At 38.9% G+C, this 21106-nt stretch overlaps 1 protein-coding gene across 13 annotated transcripts in view; it reads left to right on the forward strand.

Moving 5' to 3' along the window:
- PAK3 (p21 (RAC1) activated kinase 3) overlaps nucleotides 1–21106 on the forward strand; it is a 302976-nt gene that overhangs the window by 195249 nt on the left and 86621 nt on the right. For all 13 annotated transcript variants that reach the window (XM_032757474.2, XM_032757477.2, XM_032757469.2 and 10 more), the window contains one exon: nucleotides 3651–3853. In XM_032757474.2, the coding sequence (XP_032613365.1) occupies nucleotides 3679–3853 (175 nt within the window). In that variant the 5' untranslated portion in view covers nucleotides 3651–3678. The remainder of the gene's footprint in view (nucleotides 1–3650; nucleotides 3854–21106) is intronic.

Genomic DNA, 21106 nt, shown 5'->3' on the forward strand with positions numbered 1-21106 from the left:
CTGTGGCTATATCTAATGTGCTGCTCACAAGTTTCTGTACTGTTACAGAAATGAACGACAACAGTTGAACTTTAAAGATAAACAGTTTTTTGATTGGGTTCCTAGAGAATAATGGTGCTTATATACAATTCTTGAAATAGAGCCTACAGCCGATCAAAATAAAATAGTCTCTTTGAAGATCTTGGAAGTAATGACATCATAGGCAGATTGAACCAGCAATCCATTAATAGTATCCTTTATAGAAAGCCGTCTCAGGGGAACACATGGCTAAGTAGACTGGCATTGTTTATAAACATAACATAATAAAATCCCTTTTTAAATATGTTTGTGGAATAGTAGGAGATACTTCCCACTTGGGAAACAAATACTTTAACCACAAGGATTCCTTGCAGGTCGCTACCCTTTCTCCATTAGTCTTCTGAAAGTGTGCTTAGAGGCACTTGATTTGAAGGTGAGTTAAAATACCAAGGACCTCCTGTACTATTCTTTCAACACCAAATCAGAATTATCTGGAATCATTAGCAGAGGATGATTGGTTGTGCCTTGTAACGGGTAGTAAAGAACCAAAGTAATATCAAGATAATTAAAACAAAACCATATCTGAACTGTCTAGGAAAACGGTTTGGTTCATGCTTTATTAAGTTCCTAGTGTGGACCTGGACATAGGTTCTTCAGTTTCACTTGTGTCTTTGTAAAATGTGTATTCCAGCTCCTCTTATGATGCCTCGATGAGTTGAATGACATTGAAACACTTCCAGTTTGGTGGGCAATAGGAACGTGTGTCACATAAGCTGAGTCCTTTGCAGAATGTCTATGATACTGACCATGGCAAATGTGTGTTATTGAATTTTTGGTCAGGGATTTTTAGTGCAATATAGAAGAGTTTAGTTTGAGTTTTAGATCCCAAGTATTCCTTTCTTCCCAACCTATATTATACTTGGTCAAATAAGGTCAGGGTAATCAGGCAGCCTGAAAAGAAGCAGGGCATCTACCTGCCTCTCTGGTCAAATGGAGTAATTAGGAACAAAAAAGGCCACTCTGTTGTTAGCCACACCTATTTATCAAGAACAAAGGAGCATAGTATTTTAAATTCTGTAGTTGAGCTGAAACCCTGGCTGGCTCAGACTCTTACTTGTCTTATCACGCAAGATCAGCTTTGTATATCATTTTAAAGAGGTCGTGTGGCGTGTTTTCCTGACTTCTATCATCTCAAGTTAAATATGTCATCAGAAAATATATATCATCCAGAAAATGGTGGCTCTCTCTCCCTGTGAGACACTCTTTTTAGAAATTTGTCTTCTAGGTATTTCTATTTTAAAATGTTCAGTTTCTCTGCAATAACTTACAAATTTCATTATTTTTACCAAGCTAGATTTTGTATATCTGTATACATATTTATGTAATAATCACTTCATATTTGCACATAGTTTTTGAACCCAGAAAAGTAAAAGAGAAAACTAGTGCCTTGTCTCTGGTGGCAAATTTTCTCTGTGACTAAATTAAAACCATGAACCTGTCCAGTACAGAATAATGCCACTGGTGAAGTCAGTCTTAAATTCACTTTAATTCTAGAGAAAGTGTGAATTTAGAAGGACCAAAAGTCAAAATGCAAAAGATAATGCAGACACATTAGCACTGGTCTTATATTCCAATTCAAATATTTACTCTAGTACCAATAGTATCTATGAATATACTTTATCCTTGACATCACAATTACTTTTTCATTGTACCTCGTTCTGTAGTTTGACCTAAATAGGAAAATGTAAGGTTTATGAAATTGTTGGTGATAGTGACAAACCATTTATTACTTAGTATTTTCACTATCATTATTACTGAAAAAATATAGAATTGGTCTTAATTCATTAAGATAATGCAAGACATGACACTTAGCAAAACAAAAGCGATCTCCTGTTCAAATCAAGATCAAGCCAATTGGTAGTTGTCAATCACCTGTGCAGATGGAGAAGCTATTAATTGATAGTAACCTATTCTTGAGTAATTACAGACTGTATATGTTTGAGAGAATTTAGAACAAAATAAAATTTTTAAAATTCTCTACCTAACATGATGTAACTTAGAGTGCATTACTGAGAGTAATAAACACACTATACCACTAAAGGGCCAGAAAGCATTGATAGATAATTTTTCAGCACAACAGTTAATGAGTAGACCCCTGTTTTTGTTTTTATTGTTCTTAGGTTTGTTCATAGTAAATGTTGTTGGAACAAAGTGATATGCTAAGCCATGTTTGGAGAGTTGTAATGTTCCTAAATTAGTACCAGGTAATATTTGGTAAATTTACAGAGATGTAGTTTTAAAGGGATTTGATTTTCCTTGAATTCAAACTGGGGATTCATTTGGAAGGTACTATTAGTACCTGACTTGTGCTGGGGTCAGGACCTTATGGAAGGACTTGAATTAGAGTAGGAAAATACCTGGAGACAGAAACATTTCCTTGGGGAGTTCATGCTTTTCCAGTTTACTTTATCCTCCCCAGGGGAATGAAAACCGAATATACTCAGACGTAGACATAAGATACTAAAGAATAATGAACTTGGCCAGGCACAGTGGCTCATACCTGTAATCCCAGCACTTTGGGAGGCCGAGGCAGGTGGATCACGAGGTCAGGAGATCAAGACCATCCTGGCTAACACAGTGAAACCCCGTCTCCACTAAAAATACAAACAAATTAGCTGGGTGTGGTGGTGGGTGCCTGTAGTCCCAGCTACTAGGGAGGCTGAGGCAGGAGAATGGCGTGAACCCGGGAGGCGGAGCTTGCAGTGAGCTGAGATTGCACCACTGCACTCCAGCCTGGGCCACACAGCGAGACTCCATCTAAAAAAAAAAAAAAAAATGAATGATGAAATTCAGAGCAAATAGGCTCCTAAAACCCAGACTGGATCTTACAGCTAGCTACCTCTGTCACCTCCCTTTTTCCTTCTTCCAAGACGTAAAATGTGGCAGGGAGTAAGGTTATTGTGTCTCCTCGGGAACTGGCCCTCCAACATTTGCCCACCTTTATCTTCTGCCTGCTTGGGAGAATATGGAACATTGTTTATCCTAACAGCACACTCCAACTCTGTTGAAACTGCCAGATCTATGGGATGGTTTCTCGGTTAATTATCATAAAAACAGGAGAGTGAATTTTGTGACTGAGGTACACATATGTAAGAAATAAACACCAAGGACATCTCGATGTTAAAGCAGCTAACAAGTCATTGTTATGGGCCATTAAAAATCAACAGCCAAACCTGTGTCAATTCCAAACTCTGAGGAGGCTGATCCACCTGACCATTACAATCATCAGGATAGAATTTTAAAATAAGATTGTAAATTGTTCACTAAAACACTGTTAGTGGGGAGGAGAAAATAGTTTCAATGTGGGAAAAGCAAAGGGACTTACGTATTTTTATAATACTTGAAAAGCCATTAATTACTGCCTTCACTTTCCTTTTTTGAAAATTGCATCAGGGTTTTTGGGAGGTAACTTCCTTCCCTCCAGAAGAGAAACCCCTAAAAACGATCCTCACACAAAACCTGAGAAAACATGAGAGCAATGCTTTTGTTTCTAAGATGTTAGAATCCACATTTTTATTAGGTTTTTAGACCTCTTCTCCCTCAACTCCTGTTTTTTCCCTCCTTTTCTTTAGGAGCTGTGAAATTAGTTGTTAACTGAAAATGTCTGACGGTCTGGATAATGAAGAGAAACCCCCAGCTCCTCCACTGAGGATGAATAGTAACAACCGGGATTCTTCAGCACTCAACCACAGCACCAAACCACTTCCCATGGCCCCTGAAGAGAAGAATAAGAAAGCCAGGCTTCGCTCTATCTTCCCAGGAGGAGGGGATAAAAGTAAAGTATCAGTGGCCGGGCATTGAAAATGGGCTAGTTTATTCTTTCATTTTCACTTTCTTTCTTAGGTAGTTGTTTCTTGAGGATTGACTGTTCAGGGCCTGCCTGCCCTTTACATCTACATCTTCAGAGGTTGCATTTTGTCAGAGAATAATGTTTGATTGATTTACTGCAGGCTGACAGAAAATACATTTACACTATGTTTGCCTTTCACATAAAATTAAATTCATAGTGTTAAGCCAAGTGTAATCATAGCAACAGTACTGTCTTGAATATATCAACAGTGACTTTCTTTCTGATAATGTAGAGTAGAATCTACAATAATCCCTCCCTAACTATAAGTTGTTCTTTTTGGAAATTTGGGTATAGGTGGGTTTACTTCTGTATACCTTTTTGATAACTGAAAATTTTGAATTCAGTATATGAGAATCAGTCCACGTTGCCACAATATTGTCTCTCTGACTATATTGTAAGTGGGAAGGCATTTCTGAGTCATTTGTTTGCATTCTCATTCTTCAACTTGTTGTCCCCCTAGACAGCCCCATGTGTACTGAGTAGCACATCAATATATTATAATTTATCCTTCTGGTGTTTGTAATGCCATTTGGTGCTTAAATGTCATATGCTAATGCTTTGTGACATGCAGGGATATGAAATCTCTAGTAATTAACTTTCAGGTTGCATTAATTAGCATAAAGCTGAAACATGGCTTCTACAGATATGAAGCAAGTACAAGGGCACTGACACCATAGAAACTTGTCAGAAGGGCAAGAAGGGTGATGTCTTTAGAAGAGAAACAGGACATTCTCAATCTACTTCTTCAAGGTAAAATAAATAGCTTTGTAAGTCACTTATATAGTGTTAATCAATCTACAATTCATACCACAAAGAAAGCTGAAACTATTAGTATGGCCAGTACTGCCACTTGTATACCTGCATAACTTAAAAGATGCTTTGTTCTTCATGACCCAAGGATGGAAAAGATGGAAATGAAGTTAAACCTCTGGACTGAAGATAAACTGAAGAATAATGAACCACATTCCATGCAAGAGATCTGTGACCATGCAAGAGGAATTTTCAAAGACATGTTTTTAGACACTGAAACGAATCCAGAAAAAATTTTGTTGGAAGTAAGGGATGGTTTGAGGAATTTAAGGTGCACCATAATGTGGAGACCAGGTCTTATTTGACAGTTGTGCCAAAGAACAAACCGTTCCTGCAGCTCTCATGTTGTATTCACCACAAATTCAGGAAGTGGCTGAAGAAGGGGATTACCTGCCTGCACAAATCTTTAGTGCTATCGAGACTGTCAAGCTTTGAAACCCTTGAATACTTTTGAAGAGCAAGCGCCCACTGATGCCAAGGTCAGCAAAATCAGAGAGGCTGACATTTCCATTTTTTGCCAATACTTCAGGTGACCTCATAATGAAACCCTTGCTGCTCTACAGAAAAATGTGCCCAAACCCTCTCAGGGGAAATAAATGAGCCAAGTTTCCAGTGTACTGGCAAGCAAACAGAAAAGCCCGGATGAATCCTCCTCTCCTTAAGGGATGGTTTGAACAGTACTTTCTTGTGGATGTTCAAGACTACTTAAAAGAAAAAAAGATACCTTGAATTCAAAGTCCTGCTGATTCTTCAGTCTATTTGGTGCTTCAGGTACATTTGCCAATATGCATCCTAATGGTAAGGTTGTCTTTATAACTAGCCACATGTCTGAGATTCTTGAGCCTATCAGTCAGTGTTTGATCTGGCCATTCAGGAAGGCTTATTATAAACTAATGTATAACTTTGTTCACAATCTCGCGAAGTTTCCACTGTCTGAAGATCCTAGTGCATGAGACTCTTACATCATTACTAATGGCATATCCTTAATAAAAGTTTGGCTGTTGATTTTTAATGGGTTTTCAGGAGGTAACTTCCCAAAGAGGCATTAGATAGTTTAACAGAGCCTGTCATTAATGTGACCTGTGAGAAGACTTGGCCAGAGGTGGTGAAATATCTTTCCTCTATCCCTCCCAAAGACAAGAAAAACCTATGGATGAGGATGAAAATTTGGCACAAGAGCAATCATTGGCAGAAGTTGAATCTGAACCTGTTGACACCAATTCAAATTAATGCTGCTAGAGGCTGATCCTCAGGAAGCTTTCTTGACTCCAGAGGTTATTATCATAAGTGATGATGAAGACAATTAGGAGGCTGTGGGACTGGAAACAAATACAGCAATAAGAAACAGGAGCAAAATTTTTAGAACAAGATTAAAACCTCCCTAAGAAAGTAATTAAAATTGGCATCTTTACATGTATCAGATATTACCTGTTCAAAGTTTGAGTGACTTAGAATTCTATAAAGAGGTGCTATGATGCCTTCAAACATAATCTTATTGGACAGAAACAATCTTCAATAGAACTTAAATCATGTGCCATTTAATACTGTTGCTGGACAGCTGATAAAACTACCTTCTGACAAAGTTTGATTTAATTAGACTCTATTAAAAGGTCCTGTGAGACTTTCTAAAAGACTATATTGGGAAGAAAGAAACCTCAGAACAGTCTAAATTATCAAGTAGTACCATTTAAATACTCTTACTGGACAGCTAATAAGCTACCTTCAGACAAAGATTGAATGATTAAATTGAACTCCATACGGAACTGCTAAGGTGTCTTCAAAAAGGACTTGAGAAGACGAAAGCATCTTTAGAAGGGCCACTTAAATTCACTTGCTTGATAGAAATAAAGCCTCAAGCAAGTTGTTATAACTTCACGATTCGACTTCACTGACTCTAAGAGTATAGACATCCATAATTTGAACTAATGAATAGTACACTTCTGTTCATTGCTTCTCTGTCACCCCCATTTGCCACTACCATAATGAGTGATAGATACATCCTCATCACCTCTGGAAATCATCTCAGGATCTAAATGGAAACTGTATAAAGCCTATCATTTTTACTGATTTAAACTATGTAAACTCATTATTCCTTTTATGTAATGTGCTGTTGTTATTGTTTACCTGCATAAAAATATTTATGAGGGTTTTCAACAGTCTACTTGAGACCTCATTTTTGCCCATTTTTTTCCTTCCCGATATCATGATCTCCTCAGCTGAACTCTCTTACCTTGGGGGTTGTTCAGGAACCTGAATCTCATAGGGAAAGAGGGATTACTATTTCTGTGTGCCTATCTCTTGGTAACTGCTTAACCACAGTCAGTCTTGAGCTAATGGAAGGAGCACTGGACTTGGGTTCTTGAGACCTGGGTTCATGTTCAGCTCTGCCACTGATTATTGTGACATTGGGCCAGTCACTTGGTTTCTCTGAGCCTCAGTTTCATCACCTGTTAAGTGAGGATAGTAATATCTGGCACAAATATCACAATATTAGTGATAATTGAATATAATTATAAGTACCCAATGGTTATTAAAAGTAAAATTAGGAAGTGCTGGATAACCATAATATCATTATATTTGTAGCATTTTGGAGCTTATCAACAAACAACTGAGAAAACTAAGTTTTTGAATTCTTTTATTTTTTAAAGTAACTTCCTCCCATTTTTTGTCAATTATAGAAAATTTTAAAAAGATAATTAAGTGTGCCTATAATTTTATAAGCTGGAGGTAACTAAGTTGGTATTTTTCTTCTTAGTACCTCTTTGTCTCATCATAAATTGTTCATCAGTGTCAAAAACTTGGAAAATAAAGATAAGCATATAGAAAAAAATAAAAACCACCCATAATCACAAATCCCAGAAGCAATGTTAATATTTTGGTAGATTTATTTCCAGTCTTTTTCTATGGCTATATGTGCACATGTATAATTTTTACATAGAAAAAGTCATAATGCATACAGTTTTGTTGCTTTTATACTTAGCATTTTTATCATGAATATTTTCCTACATTTATACAAAGTATTTGTAAATATCATTTTCAATGGTGTATAATATTTCATCATAGGACGACATCATGGTTTAGTTAACCATTTTCATTTGTTGGATATTTGGGGGTCTTTCCAAATTTGGCCATTGTAATTTCACAATGTCTTTTTCATTACCTAACTGAAAATATTTGCTTTGGTGACAGCAGAGGATTTTTTGTTGTTTGTTTGTTTGTTTTTGAAGAAGTCCTTTTAATAGCTACATTTCATTGACTAAGTGGAACTTCAAGAGACAGGTAGAAGAAAAAAAAAGAAATAGTACATGTAATTTCAAGATTGAGGATTTATTTTGTTAGTGACTGTTCCAGAAGCTGAATTTTGGTGTTAGAGCAATTCAGGAGGGACAGTTTGCCACCATTTTATGATACTTTACTGTAGAAAAGTTTTCAGGATTTAGACCAGGAAAGAGACATCCTAACCATATGGATTGATTTTGTTTTATGGACCCTGTGAAGTCTGGGACTGATCAGGTTTCTCTTTTGTTGGCTACTAGAAAGCTTGGAGCCAAATGTGTGGTCAATGCATAGCACTTGTAATGGGACTCTACGGTATGTATGCACTTTGTATTAGCTTTCTGCCAGGCTCCATTTCGTGTTCCTATCTTTATTGTTTTTGTTTTTTCCTTTTACTTTCTTATCTACTTTGAATTTATGCTATCATGTTGTATTTTGTGTATTCTTGTAAGCCACCTGACATCCATCTTGGAACATGGTGGGGAATAAACACACTAATAAATAAATACATTAATAAATACATGAATAAATAAACCAATAAGGAAAAAACAATGAGGTAAATGAACGCAGCCAGGACTCTGAAAATTGCATAGTGCCTCCAAAAATAATCAATGTTAAGGACTTGAAGCTTGGAAGAACATATTGGAAAGAAGCAGGTGAGGCTGCGAGGCTGCATTTAGAGGTGACATGTTCTGTGTGACATCTGTGTCTACTGAAGCATGCTTATATGTCTTGTGTCTTCTGCTGCACTTGAGCATTAGGTGTGTTTCAGAGGATATGCAGTGCTGTGTAATGGACTGTGTCTTTAGAGGGCACAGTTCATGTGCATTTTATTTGTGGGGAATCTAGAGAGATTTGGGAGTTGGTGAGCCTGGGAATGATGTGATGATCCTTCTTCCTGGAGGCATAGGAAGGAATCATTGTATATAAATCAAATCAAGACAAATAGGAAGTTTTCTACCATTTACTGACTAGTTACTGGGTGCCAAGATATGTGCCAGGCACTTTACATGTATTGATTTAACACTTAACAGCCACTCTATATTATTCCCTTTTTACAGATGAGGCAATTTAAGCTCAAAGCATTTAAGTAGACAACCAACCTAGAATCACATAGCAAACGACAGAAGCCAGAGGCCTCCCAAGTCTCTCTAACTCCAAACCCTATGCTTACTCTACTATATCACACTACCTTGCAATGGGACAAAGGAAATATGTGGTAAACTATGTTCCCAGCATCTAAAAGCCAGGAGTGGCTTTCATTTTTCTTTAAGAAGATGATAGTGTGCTTTGAAACATATCTGAATTTCAGAAGAGGGGACTTTTAAAAATTGCCACTCATAAGGAAAGAAAGAACTTTTTCACATATTTTTGAAAGAAACGATGGTGAGAAGATATTCTTGATAATAGAGATATGCTAACTTTTGCTTTGGGTGTTTTGTAGGTTAGATTTTTTTGGTGTGTACTTTATAGGCTTGCATATTGCTTACTTTAAAAAGCTGAAGTTCTAAATAAGAGTGTTCATATATGTGAAAGAGTTCTTAAAGTACTATATAGTTTTGTTATTGTATTGAATATATATTGTTCTAATTCCTAGAGTATGTCATTTTCTATATACTCTATACAGCAGGAATCCTTGCTTCACAACAATTATATTAAAGAAAACTCTCAGTTATCCTTTATGGTCTTGTTAATCAAATGTTTTGGTCGATGCATATTACTAACTTTCATCTAATTAATGCACAATAAAATATACTTAGTGTGATAACAGTATGCAATCTTTCTTTGGTGATACTGGAGACCCTTTGGGATCTTGCAGTAGCTCAAAGTTATTATCGCTGCACCAATAATGTGTAAGAGTGTCAATTAATTCAGGGTTCTGTTATCAGAAAGCCAGGTATCAGAGACTGCTACATCCTGAATGGTGCTTACATTCTTGATTCTGCAAATGTAGCCCATCCAGCTTAGCAAAGAGTGCTCTTTGGAAATCACTGCCCTGCCCTTTTGGAAACCTGGAGGACATGGCATCTTGCTTGTCCTCTAGGGTCAGTGCTATGCCCCAATAGAAGAGTCTCTTGTACTACTCCTTTACTCCTAGGAAACCCGTGTTGAAATGGGAAGAAGGTGGAATAAGGACACACTCTCCCTATCTACCAGGGTCTGTGCTTCCACTTTAAGGCCAATGAACAGGGAAACTGGGCACAAATATGGTAGCCCCGTAAAACCAACAGACAGTCAAATCCAAGAGAAGTATGGAATTTAGGGTTGGGAGATGTTTACACTAAGGTAAGGAAGCCACAGGGAGAAATAAACTGAGAGGAAGTAATGACTGAAAGGGAGATTAGGAGGTGGACAAGATACAGAGGATGGATGGAATAAGAGGGGAAGACAGAAGAGTGCTGTATCAAACATGAAGTTTGATATGCTTTAAAAAATGGAGTGTTGCAAGAAGAGGAAAATTGACAAAGGCTAAGGGATATGAAGTTGCTTTCCCCTTTAAGACAAATGAGGCCTCCTTTTTCTCCTCAAACTTTTACCCTGTATAATTATCCACATGATCAGAAGTGTCTAGTTAGGACATTGCCTCATCTTTGCTTTTTGTTTTCAAATGTTTCCCATCAAAGTTGTTGCATATGTCAATTGAATGCAAATGAAAGTGGAACCAGTATGTGTTGCCTAGAGGGAGATGAGTAAGAGGTAACTTCCTAATGATTTCCCAGAACAATCACTGTTGCTGAATGTTTTTGAAGATGATACCACTGAAGGTGCTAGCTGTTTGCATGTGTGAGTGGGGGTGACTTGAAGGGCTCACATGTGACTATCATTTTACTTCCCCCATCCCATCATCCTCATGGAACATCTGACCTGTGAATTGGGCTTGTGGCCACTCTTGCAGAATCAGGTACCACACTGAGGTTTTTTTTTGTTTTGTTTTGTGTGTGTGTGTTTTGTTGTTGTTTTTTTTTTTTTTTTTTTTTTTTGAGACGGAGTCTCGCTCTGTGGCCCAGGCTGGAGTGCAGTGGCGCAATCGGCTCACTGCAAGCTCCACCTCCCGGGTTCACGCCATTCTCCTGCCTCAGCCTCTCCGAGTAGCTGGGACTACAGGCGCCCGCCACCACGCCCGGCTAATTTTTTTTTGTATTTTTAGTAGAGACGGGGTTTCACCGTGGTCTCGATCTCCTGACCTCATGATCCGCCCGCCTCGGCCTCCCAAAGTGCTGGGATTACAAGCGTGAGCCACCGCGCCCGGCCTCTACACTGAGTTCTTATCTGTACATTAAAGTCTGCTAATTTGTGGAGGACATATGTTGTTTTCCATAGCCACTGAAGACCTAGCAGGAGAAAATGGGCTTAATATTCCACCAGAGAGAATGGAACTAGACATAAATTCCAGATAGGCTAATTGGATGCTATAGGTTACTAAGAGTGACATTTTCTAGAATCTTCATTGGATATCTCATGGCTTTAGCAAGTTCTACATGAAGGCGGGAGAATGGACCTTCCACCATGGGCCTTCCCAACTATATGCTTTTGAGATTTGCTAATATAATAAAAGATATTATAATAAGAGCAGTGAATGTTTAAAATGGCCCAGTTTAATCCTCTTTTCTCGGTAGTTATACTTCTAAGGATATCACTCATAAGATGAAAGTGCTAGGTCTAAACATAGTCACCCTGTTACTTAGTATATTGCTATAAGATGATGTATTTTGGAAGGCCGTCATAGGTGTATTACAATGTTCAAAACCTCTCATATCAGTTACCTTCTTCAAACTTCCTATGATAGAGGTAAGGCAGGGATTATTCCCATTTTACAGAGGAAGGCAGAAGTTCAGAGAGGTTAAATGACTTCCACAAATTTACTCCACTACTTAATAACAAAGCAAGGCAGACCTAGAATTTGGATTCCCCAACTCCTAGTCCAGTGGTAGTTGAAGACTATACTGCTTGCATAAAATGAGAATAGCTTGTTTTATAAACAGGTTTCAGCCAATGGAATAGGCAAAAATTGAATTTTTACAGAAGCAAGTAGAACCCAGGTGCCTCAGTGGTTACAACAGTAGTCATACCTTTATCCTGACAAGTTATTCCTCCTGAGGGCCTAATTTGCTAACAGGAAGTAACTAGCTTTTGTAAAAAAGAAAAATATGGAATATTAAAATAGAACACAAGAGTCACCTATCATCCCTCCCCTTAGATTCATTCATGATCCAGAATGTAAAAGATATTTGGGTCCTCTTACTCATTTAATGAACACCTTCCTTTTCTGCTCAGAATCAATATGTATTTGCCCAAGATGCTAAATTTATGCCAGAAATATGTATGTTATGTGGAATTTCTTTTTAAATTCTTATTCACCGTGTACTGTCAGTTGCTTTAAATACTTACCGCCAACAATAAAATCTATTTTCATGCCTATCTTTCTATTGTAGTCACCACATATACTTTCACATATTTCCAATGCAAAAATAAATAAATTTGTAGGCCCACACAATGATATTCTTTATACCAAAAAAAAAAATTTAGGTGTAAACAAAAGAACTGATCTCTCCCTGCGTACAGGGAAATGTACTTCTTGCAAATCCAGGAGTTAAGAAATTCCTGTGGGTCCCCTCTCGTAATATGCCCCCAAACAGGATATTTGTTTACAGAGCAGATGTCTCAGGGATTAGAACACACTTTGCAGAAATCAGTCCCTATGGAACTATTGCTCTCACAAATGAGCGCCTGCCTCTTTGAAACCTGCAGGGCTGCTGTTGTCATAGGAAGAACTATTCTGAGATACTTAGTGTTACCTAAGTATAAGGAAGGCTTCAGAAGGCTTCCCTAAGGAGGGTTATGGCACACTGTGCTCTGTGACCCACAAATCAGAGGATGAAGCAAAATGGCATTTTTTTTTAATAAAAAAAGGAAAAACCACAGCACTTAATTCACTTTCCTGATAGCTAAGTAGACACTAAGGCATTTAGTTTCTTACAGGCCAAAGGCAACGTTTTGTAAATGACCTGTTTGGGACACTAACTGACAGCTTTTTAGTAACAGATAAATCAATGAACCACCGATCATTTGTTAGGAAAATGAAGGATGTCACCCATAGGAGGTGGATGGCCCTTTAATAAGACTTCTATATCCTTTCAGTATGGATTTCCCAAATCAAGGCTCAGGAATATTGAGATGAAAAATAGGCCTTTAAATATGACAGATCTCTAACCTAGCCATCTCCGCTGTTTCTGCCAGAAGTGGTCCCTGTGACTACAAAAGTTGTTTGGCTTTAGGAATATATAACACTGAATGAATACAGATTGCACCTGGGCAGGGTGAGGGGGACAAAGGGTGGAAAGAAGGACAAAGGCTTCTGGTGTCAAGCTAGGGATTATAAGTGCACCTCCCAGGAGGGCCTCGACCCCAGCAACTTCACTACAAGTCTCCTAACGGAATGTTTTATTAGGCTTCCTTTATCTCAAAGGACTTAATGGAAGACCACAGGATAGAGACATATGGGTATCCAGCCAATGCACAAATCTCGGCTGCATTCTGACTTTGAGCACAGATTTAATTTATTCGCTATCTCAGTTTAAAAGTTATAGATTCTGGAGCATGTTTTTAACTGCTTATATACCACTCAGAAAAGAGTTGTGCCTACTTTTTATGTGCCTAGCTCTGTGCTGATTATTGTGAGGGATACTACATATGAGACAAGGTTCCCTATCCTCAGGTAATTTTCAACATAGTTGCAGAAATCATACACACACACACACACACACACACACACACACACACACACACACACTGAGTTTGTGGGAAATGTCCAGTAAGTGATCTTAGAGACAACAGATACAGTGGTAGGGAGGTCCTCCCCATTCCACTCCCACCATTCATTCTCCTTTTCCACCTGAGTGAAACAGCAACCATCTGGAAGCCAGCCCCCACCATGGCATGTGTACCTTAGCAGCACACAGCTATCTAGCTTGTCTTCTCACACCTTTTTTTGTTGTGTCATTCAACTATTCAAAAATCTTTCTCAGCATATTTTGTATTACTACCTCTGATTTCATCTTTCTTCCCTTCCTGATTTCCAAGGCTACACCCTACTTATTTATTGTGTCTTCTCATTTCCTCATCAACATGCAATATACATCCCTACTTCCAACCTTTTACCTCTACTGTTCTTCCTAGTTGAGATGACTTACCCTTGCATCTAGGTATCCAGTCTTTAAGGCCCATTTCTCAAGACACACCTCCTCCAGTAAGCCCTGACTGTCCACCACAGATTTCTGTGATCTTTTCTTTTGACATGCTACTCTACTCTATTCTGCCCAACTTAGCACCTAATTTCCTTTGGTAGTTTCTGTTGCTATTTCTTGTTTATTAAGGTTATTTTCCCAGTTCGATTGCAAGTTCAGAATATTACTGAAGTTTCTAATGAATCACCCAGAATAACCTGTCACTACATTCATCCACAATTCAATATAGTTGCTAACTGACTCACTGATTCAAAGGAAAAGAAGCTGGGACAGTAGCAGGAGGAAGTTGTGTTTTAGAGCCAGGGTTGTAAAATGCTTGCCTCATAGAACTAGCCAGACTATGTGTTTATTTTTCTTTAGAAAAATTATTCCTGCAGTAAAAATGCTTTATATGATATTTTGCTTTTAGCTTTCTGTATTAACAAGGCTTTAAATGTTGCTTTTAAAATTATGACATGTACCAGAATATTTTGCATGCTTTTCATTGCTTTTAAAAAGATGATTATTGTTTTGTGCTTTTAGGCTAAATTTATGTAGGAAAGCATTTCCCTATGTCTGTCTTCTGTCATCCTTTTTCTTTTCCTGCATGCTGTGTTTTCAAGAAGCTAGAAAGAGTTCTAAAAAATAAATCTGAAAATGACCATATGACTTCCAGTGAGTAGGCCCAACAAAACTTCCAGGAATTTTAGGGGAAGATAACAAATGGAACTCCTACAACAAGGAAGACTCAGGTGAGAGCTTTCTAAATTGCTTTCAGAAGGCAGCCATAGCACCATCCAGGGATTTCATCTGGGGGGAAAATTGGTTGCTTTGCTCAACCTTGAACCATGCCCAGCTAAGTTGCCATATATGCCTTTGGCCCCAAAGTGGTACCTGGCAAGGGGTGTGCCTGAATGAATAGAGTCATCCCCACTGTTGGGGGAAAAACAGCAACAACGCCACCAATAACAACTTCAACTACAAAAACAACTCTAAAATACACTCCTCACCCTTAGGACTTCTTGGCAGACATCGATCATCTTCTCCTCTTCTATGAACACATTACAGCAAATAGGCATGACCTGTCCCCATATACTGGGCCTCATTTCATATAATGAAGGTCATTCATTCATCCATTCATTTTTTGTTCATTTGCTTATTCATTAAACATTGAGTCAGATGCTGTGCTAGACAGGTGCTGGGGTACAAAGGTAAAAAAGTCCCAGTCCCTGGCTTTAAAGAACTAAAGGTCTAGTCAGGGACACAGATAAGTTATTCAATGATTAGAGTTTAGTGTGGTAAGTGTAATATGTAGGAATGAGAACTGAAGAGAGGCAGTTATTCAAGACTGAAGGAAGGAGTGGCTAGGGAAGGCTTCCTGGAGGAGATGATTATTGAACTGAGGTGAGTCTTAAAGGAGGCATAGAGCTAGCCATTAAGGAGTGAGTGGCACACCAGGTAGAAAGACCATCATTTTGAAGGCAGTAGGCATGACGTGCTGCTAGTTGAGCTTCTATGAATACAGCTACAAGTAGTTCAGAAAAACTGGTGCTCTGAGAGTGGGAGAGGGGTAGAGAAGAAGCTGTGGATATAAGTGGGGACCAGATCCTGGAGGGCTTATCTATGCCATGCTAAGGGCTTTAAATTTGATTCTGAAGGCAATGGGGGAACATTGAAGCAGGGCAATGATATCATATTTGTGTTTCAAAATATCACTCTAGCCACAGGAGGAATCGGGAAGAGAGGGAAAGAGACCAGTCAGGCTGTTGGAGTCATACAGGTAAGAAATGAGAGTGGCCTGGCTTAAGGGCCACTAACAGCAATAGGAGAGGACAATGCAGAGGGACTATTTAGGGAGGAGAATTCATAGAACTAGGCAACTAATCAGATGGTGAGAGGAAGAGCTGGAGAAGGTTGAGTTAGGAAACAAAAGAGTTGTTATTTCTTGTTTTAGATAGGGAAAAGCAATTAGTTAGATAATTAATGAAATAATTAGGTTTGATTTTGAAAATATTTAGTGTGAGGGGTCTGTGAGGCACCTAAATAGAGGTGTTCAATAGCCAGTTAACTACATGGGGTTGGGGTGCAACAGATATGTCATGGCTGGAGGTATATATGGAGAATCACTAGTGTCAGTGGGGATTGAAATCATGCATGTGGATGAGATGACCCAAGGGAGAAGTGTGTTGATGAGAAGGGATGAGGAGCCTCCTGCAAATGAGGCTGAGAAAGAAAACTGAGAAATGCAGAAATAGACTCTAGGAAAGAGTTGTATGAAAGAAGGTGGGGGAAATGTTAGCTTCAAGAAGTTCGTGGTCACAAATGTCAGTTTTTACTGAGAGGTCCACACTTGTAAGGACAGAAAAGTAGCCATTGGTCAAGGAGGAGGCTAATTTGTGACTTCAGGGGAGTCATTACACCGGTTTGAGGAGTGAGAGCTAAGGAAATCTAGATTACCTTTTCAAGAAGTTTAACCTAAAGAAAGAAAAGCTAAGACTATAACAGCTAGAGAAGTATGTGAAGAAGCAGAAGCATTTTAATTTTTAAGGACAATGGTGATCTCAGCATGTTTTTTAAGCCAAAAGAGAAGTGCCAGTTGAGAGGGAGAGATTGAGGATACAAGAAGAAATAGAGCATAATTGGTGGATTCACTTTAGGTAGAAAGTGGCAGGAGTGAGGCAGAAGAGAAGAAGATGCTACAGCTGGAGATAAATTCATAGGGGTGGGAGAGAAAGTGAAATCAAAGGAATTTCCAACTGAAAAAAAGGAGTCCCTCCATTTATCTCAGTGAAGTAGAAGGAAGGTCATATGCTGAATGTAAGGGAGGAGGGGATAGAGCCAAAGTTAGAGTGGAGTTCTGAATTTCTGGAATATTGGGTGTGGTGATTGGAAAAGGAAGTTGGCAAGGGGTGAGGAAACTATTGTCAAGCACCATTAATGACCCAGCTATCATAAGCACCAACCAATCTGCATGGCTGTGTGATTTCCCTCCAGCAACTCTTGGCAGCCTTGACATAGAAGTGGAGAGCTTTCATAGTTGGATTCTATTAGGGTGGGGTTTCATAGGACAATTATAACAAGAAGTCAAAGAGTGAAATTTTCCAGGACAGAGGCATAAGAGCAATTTACATGCTGGACCATAGAGTCTCAGCCAGAAGGGAGCTGAGAAATTGGCTAAAAATGGAAGTGACTAGAATGATATTTTGAAACTCAAATCTGCTGTTATTGCCTTGTTTCAATATTCCCCATTCCCTTCTAGAAATGGAGGTCTTGAGATCAAAGAACAAGTAAAATAGGAGTAAGCACTTGAAACAATTAGCAGGTTAGCCAGATGGGAAGCTGAGCTCAGAGAATGAGATAACAAGGTTGAATATTGCAGAGAAAGGGTTATTCTGGATAATAAAAAGATCTGGGGCAACTGTGGCTCTCCACTCTGGCTGCACATTATCTCTGGAGTTTTAAAAATTCATTTGCCCAGGTTTCATCCCCAGAAATCCTGATATAGTAGGTTATTGGTGGGCTCTAGGCATTGGTATTTTATGGAACTCTACAGGTTATTCTGATATGCAGCCCTGCTTGAGAACCAATGGTTTAAAAGATGGCTGTGGGAATGACTGCAGAAGTGGAAGGGAGGTAAAATTCTTTAGAGTTGAGAGAGATCAAGGATCCATAAGGAAAGGGTATGAAGGAGGTGTCCATTAATATCCTGTTTCACACAGTGGTGGCAGCACAGAATGTAGGAAGGAAGACTGGGAGCCAAAGTCCTCAATGGAGAACGATGCACTTGGCCAGGGGAACTAGGTGGTGATAATCTCAAAAGAGAGGATTGTGTAGGCAAGTGTAGAAGTACTGATCTCAAGTCATTTGGAGTAAAAAAAGAGAAAGTCTGCCTTCTCCATTCTCTCAGACCTACAGGCTTGGGATGAGAAAGGGTGAGCAGCCTCCACCAGTCTTATCTAAGGAAGTGGTACCCTCAATGGTTAGTAGAGTTGAAAGTTGTTGTTCTCAATCCCAGCTAAGTAATAGAAATACCTGAGGAGTTTTAAAAAATAAAGATGCCTAAGGCTACCCCAGACTAACTGAATCTGAATCTCTGGAGATGGCATCTCTCTTTTTTTTTTAAGTTCTCTGATGAAAATGATGTACAGTGAAGTATGAAAACCTAAGGCAAGAGGCGAAGGAAGAGGTAGAAAATGTAGAAAAAAATGTTTCTGATAGGACAAACTCTTGCAGGTAAAAGAACTGCAGAACACTGGGGTGGGCATATAAAAGATGATAGATGACTACAGGGACTTCTCATTCTTTATGAAGTAGCACAATAGAGAAATATGTCAGGATGAGAGATTCTGGAGAGATTAGCTGGCCCTGGGAATTACAACCAGAACTCCCAATAGATCTCAAGGCCAAATGCTGTTTGCAGTTTGTGATCCAGGCAGCAATTTGTAGCCTTGTTCTGAGTTCCAATAGAATATGGGAGATACACTTAGAAAGTGATACTTTTTTGGACTTCTGCTCTCTGCAAATATCAACCCAGAGAGCTGACCAGGTTGAGCCTTAAGATAAATGACAAATGCTCACAGAATTTTGCAGGGTGACACAGACATTTTAGTGTATCTAAAAAACAAAACAAAAGAAAAACCGGTTCTCATCTAGGGTCTAGTTTATCACTAAACACTTACTGAAAGCTAGAGCTCAAATCTTTTTTTGTTTTTTAATGCCACTGAGAAATAGTTTAACTGTTGAAAACTTTGGTTTTGGAGACAAAGTGGGGACCTAGATTCAAATCCTGGCTCTGATATTTGCCAGCTGTGTAATCCTGGGTATATGATTTAACCCCAATAAGTCCCACTTTTCTCATCTATAAAACAAGAACAAGACCTACTTCATATGACTGTTGTGGAGATTAAATGAGATAGCCCCAGATACTTGGCACGTGGTGAGTGTCCCATTCATGATAGCTATTAGGTGTGCGGGTACAAGCTAGTTGCTGGGGAATGTGAGAATAAATAAATTACACTCTTTTACTGTCAAGTATCTCAAATTTTAGATAGGTAGATATGTAAAAAATAACAATCCTATGCTAATGGTGCCAAGCTCAAAGTAGACACTGAGTAGCTCTACGGGAGCATGAAAGGACAGGCATTTAACTTTGTCTGCAGAGGGGAGATAGGAAAAGATTTGCCAAAGGAGAAAAAGCCCAAGAGTGAGTCTTTAAGAGTAAGGACTAATAGGAGTGATCCCCATAAATTTGGGGGAGAGGGTAAGAAGTAAGACTTTCCAGGCATAGATATAGCATGTATAAAAGCTTGGAGGTATGAGAAAGCCTGGTAATTTAGGGAGCATTGAATGTGTACAAGTAATGGGGCACATGGCAAGAATAGAGAGGTTGGAGTGGTAAACTTAGGAACATATCATGCAGGCCCTTGGATATCATGCTAAAAAAAATGAACTTTTAACTTATGGGCAATAGGAAACAGCATTTAAGCATCTTAAAGGCAAGAATGTTACTCAGGAGGCTGAGGCAGGAGAATCGTTTGAACCTGGGAGGCGGAGTTTGCAGTGAGCCGAGATCATGCCACTGTACTCCAGCCTGGGTGACAGAGCGAGACTCCATCAAACAAACAAACAACAACAACAACACACACACACACACAAATGCAAGAATGTGATCTAGCCACAGAGTAGAGAAATGAACGGAAGTGGATAAAATTGGAGGCAGTGATGCTAAATGAGAAGTGATGATGCCTTGGACTAAGATAATTATTTGTGGGGATGAAGAGAAGAGGATGGATTCAAGACCAGTTTAGGAGATAGAATATACAAAACTTGATGATCAATTAGCATAGAAATAAAGGAGTGAAAGATGACTCCCAGATTCTTGGTTTGGGCAGCTGGGCCAGTGCTGGATTACTCAGGAGCCAGAGCAAGCATTTGTATATGGCATCTAGTAAATCTGAAGTATCCGAAATGTGGAAACAGTTTAATTTTGAATACATAGCTTAAAAAAAGACTCGCTCACCATAGGAACATCAGAACTTTTGCACTTCCTTAATTGTTTATGCCTTAGTATTGTTTTTATTTGAATTGCATATTGGAGAGGAGGATCATAATTTTTTTTTTCATTGCTTAGAGCCGCCTAAAGGAGGAGGAGCCTAAGGCCTTGCTTCTTCTCTAATCTGCGTGGTTAGTGGTATCATTTCACTGTGATAGGGAACACCAGAAGAGGAGCAAACTTGGGCTTCCTGCCTTTGTTATGCTTAGCCCTGAGTGAAGAACATTGCATAGTTAGGCTGACAAGGCATTGGCAGTCTGGTGGCCTTCTAGGAAAACACCATTAAGCCAATTCTGCGTATAACTCAGCCCAAGTGGAGTGCTTAGTCAATTTGCTACAAATATTTTGCCAATACTAATAGAAAAGTTGGGAAAGTTTATTTGCTGACAAGAGGGGCCATGAATTCAAAATGATATAAGATTTGGAGGTACAGATTAAGGTAGGGGCTCTTAACTCGGAGTCCAGGAGAATAATGAACCTGTGAAAGTATATGTGTATAGTACCTTTTTATGGGCAGAAGTTCCATAGCTTTCTTCAGATTTTTCAGAAGATTGACCCCAAAAAGCTTACCAAGAGCTAATTACTGTGAAGTGAATGAAACTGCTCCTTCAGAGTTCCTCACTTGCCTGGAACCCTTCCAAGGCCCTCGAGGGGCCCCAGTACATTTGTATTTGTAATTTTATAAGGTCTTTTACTTAAAGGGAAACTTCTCTCAAATTACATAAAGTATTTGGTCCTCCAACATGTGGATCCACCCCTGCCAACCACAGATTAGGGAATTACCTAACATGAGTTAGTATTTGGGAGTGGAGGCAA

This window comes from Hylobates moloch, unplaced genomic scaffold (assembly GCF_009828535.3).
Source record: "Hylobates moloch isolate HMO894 unplaced genomic scaffold, HMol_V3 SCAFFOLD_7, whole genome shotgun sequence".
In the NCBI taxonomy this organism is placed as follows: domain Eukaryota; kingdom Metazoa; phylum Chordata; class Mammalia; order Primates; family Hylobatidae; genus Hylobates; species Hylobates moloch.